Consider the following 9,326-nt stretch of genomic DNA (forward strand, 5'->3'; position numbering starts at 1 on the left):
TTTTTGTATCGGATTGAACTTAGGACCTTGTGCTTTTGAGGAAGGTGCAGTGTTGCCACACCACTGAGCTAAATCCCCAGCCCTACTGATCCTAATTTTGGGCAATTAGAGATCTGTGATTGCCAGACAAGATCTTTTTTCCATGGAGGGGAGGCAACAAGAGCTCAACTGCAGGGAATTCAAGAGAAAATGGAAATTTTGGTTAAAGAGGAAAAGTGAATCCATGTATTAAGTGCCTCTCTACCCCATTAAACCCATACTCCTACTAATGGTCAAACAAACAAACAAAGAAGTAGAGGTCCACAAGAGCAAAAAAAAAAGAGAGAGAGATCCACATAAAATTTGGAAGCCAAGTATTCCCAACAGGGAAGGCTGAAGAAAAACTCAACCTGAGATAGAGCACTTTAAGAGATCACGCCTTTTAGAAGACCTGGGTGCCTCCACAGCCAGCATGATTTGTGCCTAGAAATGTAGGAATACTTCAGTCTTCTTTAGAAGCTGTAAGACTTTATAACTCTCTCCATTCTGGACTGAAGGCTTATTCTCTGCAAAGACTATGACATTGTTTCTCTGGATTAGGCACAACTGTTATAAGACATCTGTACAGAAACAGGGAGATTAAGTGAAAGTTTACATACTGAATGATGAAGTCCTCAGTTTTTACCCCAGTTCCTAGAGCCTAAATATCCTTTAAATACCAGAGCAGGAAAGCCTCTCCTGCAGGAATAATCAGCCAAGAGTAGTGATATTGAACCTCTAGCTTGAGTACCAGAGCACGGTCCTCTGTTATTACTCAGAGTTCTAAAACGTTTCTTATCACTGGCTTCCGGAAACCTAAGACATTGAAGTCAGGAAAGAAACTAGTGTACAGTGAGGTCGTTAATATTCACCTGTTCAAAAGATATTTTATGACTCACTCTTAAAAAATCTGAGCAAAGACCAGTCATTTGAAGCATCTAATTTTAAAGGTGAAAAATAAAACAAGCAAGACAATGAACTTGAATTAAAGAAAGTATGTAGGAAGAACAAGAGAAAAAAAATAAAAGCCTACTATTAACTTTTCAGAAAGACAGGTGAAGACACTAGGCTTGCCAAACACCAGTGAGACTTTGCAGTTGCTGAAGATGACTTTGGATTGACACTAGTTACACACTAATGTTTTCATTCAGTCAGCTGCCTCAGAAAAAACAAGAAGTAGGCAATGAGCTGGACTTAAAGTTTGGGTTTTGCTACAGAACAGGAAAACAAGTCAGACTAGAAATTCTCATTAGTGTAATACTGTCAAGTTTCAAAAGTGACCTCCCCACACACAAAAGAGACCCACAACATTTCCAAAATATGTTTTAAAAATCTCTTTAAGCCAACCCAGTTGGAAAAACAGCAATACCATACCTTGTTGGCAGCAACCAAAACTTTATCAAGAAATCGCAACCATTCAAAGATAAAAACTGGTCTCTTCGCTTCGGTGATTTGAGCCAAAGCGTCTTCATTTAGCAATAAACTATGTGCTAACTCCATTACTGGAGTTTTTAATTCACACCTGAAATTAACAGATTAAAAAATGTGTAAGATGCTCTAATGTTAAAAGCCAATCTTAATAAATGCAACCACTAAGAAAGGAAAAGTATAGCTTTTCATTTCATTTGGGGAAAAAAACAGAACTTCTTTGCAATACAACCTAAGAACCAACTTAGAAAAGACCAAGGTACAAATAAAAACAAAAACGTGCTTGGTAAGAAAGAATGAATAATGAAGTGAAAGGAAAAACAAAATAAAATAGTCCAGAAAAGGCATTCCGAAGAAATATGCCCAGCAAAAAAGAGGCCATTAACTCATTGCATAAATTAAAAAGCCAAGATCAAGCTCCTTGGCGAGCTTTGCAATCCACCCACCCTCCTTCACCTGCTACCTGGTGCAGCATAAAGACCCCAAATCGCAAGCCTCCCAGATTTCCTTGAGGGGCGAGGAGGGCGCGAAGCGGTCCCCGCGGCCCGGGCGTGCGTGGCAACACCCTCGGTAGAGGACGCAGCGGTCAGAGGCCTCGGGCGCGGGGGCTTGGTTCACTCGGATGCTCCGAGGGCCTCACAGCTAGGCCAGGCCCGGGGGAGGACGATACAAGACGCTGTCGCAGGCCTCCCCAGGCTGTCAGCCACACATCGAAGGGTTCTCCCGGCCGCCAACCCCACCAGCCGGCGGCTGGGAACTGAACCCAGGCCAGAAGAGAAAGCGTTCATTACGAACTCGAATTTCCTTCCCACCGATCTGAAATCGTCCCGGGAGGATGGGGGAGTGTGAACGTCTCAACTTGTACTCTGCGGCGGTGAAGGGGATGGCCTCACCTCCAAGTCAGCCCAGTCAGAGGCCGATCAGCTGAGCTCGAGAGACCGAGGCGACCGCCTAGGGGACCCGGATGCCCCGCCTCCCGCAATCCTACCCCAGGAAAAGACTGGAGAGTGCTAGCGCGAGACTCTGGTTCTGCGCAAGCGCACTCACCACGTCCTCCTGGCCCCGCCTACCGAAAGTTTCCAATTGAGTCGGCTCTCGGAAACGCAGGGCGTGGAGAGGCTCACAGCGCATGCGCAGCACGCTCTCTGGGGACCTGGACCTGGACCCGGACCCGGATGAGTATCGGTCAGGTAAGGGTCCGCGGCCTGGGGAGAGAATGGTAGAGGGCGTATCACCTGTGACTATCCATACGACACAGCATCAGCCTGTGTAGGTGGTAGCGTCTGTGAGATGCCTGCAGCCGGGAGGAAGGCTTGAGGGAAGAGACCAGCGGCATCTGAGGGATTTGTGTGGGGATGAGGCGTTTCTTGTCACTTTTCTCCTGTATATCCACGACAGTACTTAGCCCATCTCTCCATTTGGCTGTGTCGTGAAACTGAATGTGAATGAAACAGAACCCTTGCTGCCACACCTCGCCTCCTCTCTGCAAAAATAATAAAAAGAGCCGGGCGTGGTGGCGCACACCTGTAATCCCAGCACTCGGGAGGCTGAAGCAGGAGGATCGCTGTAAGTTCGAGACCAGCCTGGGCTACATAGTGAGTTCTAGGTCAGCCTCAACTACATAGTGAGACCCTGTCTCAAAAAACAAATAATACATAAATTAATAATAAAAGAAAAACTGCACTTGTAGTTTTCCGATGCAAAAGTTAACTCGAGTCTTAAAGGAGTAAATTGTTGTGTATACTGTGTCGTTTGGGAATCTAACAAAAGAAAAGATATACCATAGACGATTTTTTTTCACCATCTCCAGGCAACAATTCCTGTATGCTCCACTTTCAAATACTGGCTACTCAGAATCCACTTGCGTTGTTAGCACTCCCAGTGATGATCCAAACCCCTTCATGTCTGCCGGGATTAGCACCTTGTAAAGTTTATGCTTATGTCTGACAGGAGTGGATAATTAGAATATATTGTTTCAATAGAAAAGGAGCTTTAAAAAGAACGTGTAAGCCCCCCTCAGCTCTACTTTGCAATTTAGGGCTAAGTGAATCCCTTAAAAATAATGTAATTGTAGCCCTGGAGTGTAGCTCAGTGGTAGAGCACTTGTATAGCACAACTGTGGCCCTGGGTTCAATCTGCAGATCTTCAAATAATAATGCAATTGTATTTTCAGTTCCAAGACCACAGAGACTTGTATTCTTTGTGGTTGTGAGCAAGTCGTTTAGCCATAATGAGCTTTAATTTCTTCAACTGGAAAGGAACTGTTTTTCCTTCTTGAGTTGTTCATAAACTGGGTAGTGCTAACCGTTGTGTGTAAAAATACTGTCATCATTCAAGAAGAATCTGGGTTTTAGATACAATGGTTGAATTACCAAAAATAATGTATAAAGTCATACACATTTTTTTTTTTTTTTTTTTGGTTGGTTGAGACAGGGTCTCACTATGTAGTTGAGACTGACCTGCAACTCACTATGTAGCTCAGGCTGGTCTCAAACTCACAGCGATCCTCCTGCCTCAGCCTCTTGAGTGCTGTGATTACAGGCGTGCGCCACCACGTCCGGCAGTCATACACATTTTAAACTGATAGTTTTAAATAGATGGAACTAAACTAATTGTTTACGGTTGTGCACATGGAAAATGAAACTACAAAGACAAGTAAGAAATTGATTGCCACAGAAGACACAATAGTGACTAAAGGAGGTTGCAGTTGGGTTACAGACAAAGAGGGCTCCCAAGAGGCTGATGAGGTTCTATCTTCTGATTTTAGTAATACTATATTTTGCTAACAGATTATACCAAAATTTATCAGCCTGTTACCTATTGTCATTTATTAACTAATAGTTTCTGTGAGTCAGGAATCTGTTAACACCTTAGCATGGGTTCCTTAAAAAGGTGACGTAACGAAGGTGCTGCTAGCCAAATCTGAGTCACCTGAAAGCTTGACTGGGAGTAGAAAACTATTTCCAAGGTTGATCACTCATGGGGCTCACAAATTTGTGCTGGCTGTTGACTGGAGACCTCAGTTCCTCTCAAGTGGACTTCTCCATGTCACTCATGTGACAGTTGATTTCAAAGAAATCATCTAACCAAACTTCACAAAGTGATCTAAACCAGACCTACAGTGTCTGTTCTGACCAAAAAGCCAGACTCCATCTGTTTTATTTTCTCCTTCCTGAAAAGCAGTATCCAACACCCACAGTTTAAAGGAGAAAAGATTTATTTTGACTCATGGTTTGTAGCTATTTCAGTCCCTTGTTGTTGGCTGGCTCCAAGGAGGACAGCATGGCGGAGGAGTTTGGCAGAGAGGAAGCAGCTCATGGCATGGCAGGCAAGAAGTAGAGAGGGATCAAGAGAGGAGGGAAGGAGACAGATCCTTCCAGGAGACGCGCCCAGTGACCCACCTCCTCCAACAGGCTTTCTGGCCCATATCATTTAGCTATGAACCCATCAGTGGACTAACCACTTCCCAAAAGCTCTATCTATGAGCATGTGGGGCCTTTGGGGTATATCCAGATATAAACTATAACACCATTATTTCCACACAGTCCTATTGATTATGCGGCTTAATTGATTATCCTGTTCACTGTGGGGGGAGACTGCACACAGATGTTGAAAATCCAAGATGCAGTTATTTCTGGGGGCTATCTTGGAGGATATTGCATGGCTATAAGTGTTTGCACCATAATATATTAGCTTTATGTAGTTTTCTGTATTTATTTTTAAAGACTTTTGAAAAGATAGGTTGACATAGGAAAAAAAGGATTCTATTATTACACAATCAACATACCGAGTTCTGTATGAGTAACTTTAAACATAAAGTGCTATAGAGAGAGGTCTGAAGTGGTCAAGATAATTTTTTGTGAAGGAGAAACACCTTGGCCTAGAAGGAAGGGTCTGTGGTGTGTTCAGAGGACAATGAAGAATATCCCTGAATAATATCCCAAAGGAGAGTCAGGTCAGATTAATGGAAAACAACATCTCATACTTTGCTAATGTAACCAGTCTTCTACTACCTCTAGGGTCAAGTTTACTGAAGGGTTTGAAACAGAAGTGACCTGACCTCACTTGTATTTAGAAGAACAAAGCCACTTTAGTGGGATACAGAAGAGGAGAGGGCAAAGGCCATAAGTCCTGTTAAATGGCTGTTGCAATAGTTCAAATTTCTTTTTTAAAGTCTGTGGTCATCATAACTGTGGGAAAGATTATCTGTGAGAAATATTATGGAGGAGGAATTGACAGGTTTATGAGAGGTCAGGAAGGGAAAAGTGGTGGTGACATTACTGTAGAAATACAGGGGAGTGAAGAGGTTTGGGAAGAAAGATGAGTTGTTTCAACTACTGACCTTGAGAACTTCACAAATAAAGATGCCCAAAGGGCACTTGAATACATAATAGTGCTCTGGGGAAAGCTGATGCCGCAGAGGGATAAATAAAGGTTTACTTTCATTCTGGTATACCAAAGAAAACTGATTTTTTTCTGATTTGTAGATAGCATTGCCATATGAAGTTGAACATGGCAGAAGAAGAGGACTATATGTCTGATTCCTTCATTAATGTCCAGTAAGTAAAAGTGCACACCTCATGCAACAGGATGCAGAAAACATTCAGAGACTCCTTTTTTTCTTTAATAAAGAGTATTTATTTGAATTTAAAACATTTTTTTCTTTAATAAAGGATATATATTTGAATTTTTTAAAAAACATGCAGAGCTATGAAGTGATAACGTGGAGTTTGTTCCTTTTTCTTTTCATTTGCAATACATAATGCTTACATTCACCTTAGGGAGTAGGTACAGGTACTTAATACTTCTTAATCCCCTTTAATCCCCCCATTACATGCGTTGTAGGTAGTTGGTAAATGTGCACAACACATCCCAATTCATGCACATCTCCCTCACCATCCTCCCTCCCCAACCTTCCATCTCTTGCTCCCTTCCCATTTGCAAAAGATCTGTCTTCCTGTTTCATCCCATCTGCCTTTCATTTTGCTCTGTACTTCATTTACACTTTAGGTTTCTTGTATGAGAGAGACTGTATGCTATTTAAGCTTATGTGTCTGATTTATTCCACTTAATGTTATATTTTCAAGTTATATCCATTTTCCTATAAATGACTAATTTATCCCACTTTATAGCCAAGTAGTATTCCATTATGTATACATGTCACATTTTCTTTACCATTCCTCTGTTGCTGTACTATAGGCCGCTTCTAAGATTTAGCAATTAAGAATTACAGGGCCAGGGATTTAGCTCAGTGCTGCCTCCCTCAAAAAGTTCCTGAGTTTGATCCCCAGTACCAAAAAAAAAGAATGAATTTTGCTGTTATGAAACATTGATTTGCATGTGTTGCTATAACTCTTTGAAAGTTGGCTTGAAGGGCAGTAGTTGGGTTAAGTGGAATTTCTAGCTTTAGTTGGTTTGGTTTGTTTTTGTTTTTTGATACAGGGTCTCACTACGTAGCCCAGGCTAGCCTCAAAGTGATCCTCCTGCCTCAGCCTCCTGAGTGCTGAGATTACAGGTGTTTGCCACCATGCCTGGCTTTTAGTTTTTTGAAGAATCTCCATACTGATTTCCATAATGGTTGTACTAGTTTATATTCCTACAAGCAATGACATTGATTTTAAATATGAAGTTAGCAAGTTAGTCTTACTCCTTTCTGGAAACATTTCCTATTCATACAGAGATAATAGCAGCCCCTTCCTCCCTTTTTCTGCTAACATTATACCTTTACCCTTAATCTTTTTATCTTCTTTCACAGAAATTTATTCCTTTTTCTTTACTTCATCATATTGTCTCTTCTGGCTTTTAGTCAGTTTTGCTCTTTATTTATTTTTATTTTTTATTTTTTTGGTGCCAGGAATCGAACTCGGATCCTTGCACTTGCGAGGCAGGCAGTGGAACCACTGAGCTAAATCCCTGGCCCAAGCTTTGCTCTTTATTATTGCTGACCTCCTAGAAAGTTTAGTCTAAGCTTACTATTTATAGTTTCTTCAGCTCTATACTTTAGTTTCCCACAATGTATAACCAGCCTTCATCAATTATACTAAAATAGCCATTTTTGGAGATCAGTGATATTGCTGCAATACCAGTAATAACAAAGATGATCATAAAGATGGTGTGAAATATTGATTAGTGTCAAGTAAATGGCAAAGGTGTGAGAAACCTCTATGTACTCCTCTGAGATAACCATTTCTTTTATCTTTCAGAGAAGATATCAGACCAGGATTGCCAATGCTGAGGCAGATCCGAGAAGCCCGTCGAAAAGAAGAAAAGCAGCAGGAAGCTAATTTGAAAAATAGACAGAAGAGTTTAAAAGAAGAGGAAAAAGAAAGACGAGACACTGGGTTGAAAAATGCACTAGGCTGTGAAAACAAAGGGTTTGCTTTGCTCCAAAAGATGGGCTATAAAAGTGGTCAAGCTCTTGGCAAGAGTGGTAAGTTGCATTTAGAAATAGCTATTCCTAAGTACTCAGTGGTGATGTATCAATGAGGATCACAGATGACAATTTAATCTCTGGTCTACAAAAAAAATTCAAAGAAGTTACGCTTGTCTTTTATGTGCTAAAAAGCTTTATATACTTTCATTTTCACACATCTATTTTAGATAACACTTGTGCCACTAGCAGCCTGCTTATTACCAGGTCTGATGGCTTGCATTAATAATCCTCACCAAGCCAGGGATTTAGCTCAGTGGTCCTGCCGCCTGCCTTGCATCACAAGGATTCCCAGTAACAAAGGAAAAAAAAAAGAAAATCTTCACCGAGGCCAAAGCAGGATGATCACAAGTTTGAGACTAGCACGGGCAACTTACCAAGACTTTATCTCAAAATAAAATTTAAAAGACTCAGGATGTAGCTCAGCAGTAAAGTGCTTGCCTTCTATGCTCAGGCCCTCCGTTTAACCCTCAGCACATATGTACATACACACAGCTGCTTATCCGCCCGACTCAGCCTTGAAGGCATTGACGACTGGGGTGGATATGGCTTACCATGGAGGCAGCGAAGAATGGTGACAGATGGAAGGTTAAAGAGCACAGCGGCCGAAAGACAAACAATATTGAGGGACGGCAGCTCTGTCTTGCTTTCTCTTGTTCCCTCTTGGACCTGTCATATCAGCATTGTCACTTCTGAAAGCGCCATAAGAGGCTGTGAATCTGCCTTGTTGAGGACAAGATATTTGAAGGCAAGGGAGGTAACTGATTAGTATTGATTTCAGATTTCAGTGTGAGTATCACTGAAACTGGAGGAAGGAGGGATGTGTCTAAACCATTATAAAGTCACATACTGCACAGGCCTGAACATTTGGGGGTAGAATTTCTAGTTTGTGTTTTTTTTCTCTTTTATAGGAGATGGTATTATTGAACCAATTCCTCTTAACGTCAAAACAGGTATGTAATTATTAGCATATGTCCTAGAAATAATAACATGCTTAAAGCCACCACAAATACTTGCTTAATAATTTTTTTGTTTATTTGTTTGTTTTGTTTTTTTGTTTCTTGAGACAAGGTTGCACTATATAGTTGAGACTGACCTGGAACTCACTATGTAGCCCAGGCTGGTCTCAAACTCACAGTGATCCTCCTGCCTCAGCCTCCTGAGTGCTGGGATAATAGGCCTGCGCCACCACAATCAGCTTTTGCTTAATAATTCTTAAAAGTGAAATTATCATAGTTCTTATCATAGGAAGCCTTTAGTAAAATGTTTGTTAAACTTCTAATCCCTTTTGAAGGTTTTATTGTCTAGGGAAAATAAACAAAAGTTTTAGTGAAATAAAAGTAAGTTTTACAGGGCCAGGGATTTAGCTCAATGGTTCCACCGCCTGCCTTGCAAGTGCAGGTGTCCCAAGTTTGATCCCCAGTACCAAAAAAAAAAAAAAAAAAAAAAA

At 41.3% G+C, this 9,326-nt stretch overlaps 2 protein-coding genes across 4 annotated transcripts in view; one reads left to right on the forward strand and one right to left on the reverse strand.

Annotated features, from left to right (window-relative positions):
• Heatr5b (HEAT repeat containing 5B) overlaps positions 1–2,442 on the reverse strand; it is an 89,428-nt gene extending 86,986 nt beyond the window's left edge. For all 3 annotated transcript variants that reach the window (XM_033763541.1, XM_019205617.2, XM_010611403.3), the window contains exons 1-2: positions 2,340–2,442; positions 1,393–1,540 (exon numbers count right to left, since the gene is read on the reverse strand). In XM_033763541.1, the coding sequence (XP_033619432.1) occupies positions 1,393–1,518 (126 nt within the window). In that variant the 5' untranslated portion in view covers positions 1,519–1,540; positions 2,340–2,442. The remainder of the gene's footprint in view (positions 1–1,392; positions 1,541–2,339) is intronic.
• Positions 2,443–2,538: 96 nt separating this feature from the next.
• Positions 2,539–9,326, forward strand: part of Gpatch11 (G-patch domain containing 11) — a 12,772-nt gene continuing 5,984 nt past the window's right edge. Inside the window, exons 1-4 of the mRNA XM_010611404.3 lie at positions 2,539–2,636; positions 5,934–6,005; positions 7,650–7,876; positions 8,788–8,829. Coding sequence (XP_010609706.1) covers positions 5,947–6,005; positions 7,650–7,876; positions 8,788–8,829 — 328 coding nt within the window. The 5' untranslated portion in view covers positions 2,539–2,636; positions 5,934–5,946. The remainder of the gene's footprint in view (positions 2,637–5,933; positions 6,006–7,649; positions 7,877–8,787; positions 8,830–9,326) is intronic.

This window comes from Fukomys damarensis, unplaced genomic scaffold (genome assembly GCF_012274545.1).
Source record: "Fukomys damarensis isolate Sample0158 unplaced genomic scaffold, DMR_v1.0_HiC HiC_scaffold_2, whole genome shotgun sequence".
NCBI lineage: Eukaryota > Metazoa > Chordata > Mammalia > Rodentia > Bathyergidae > Fukomys > Fukomys damarensis.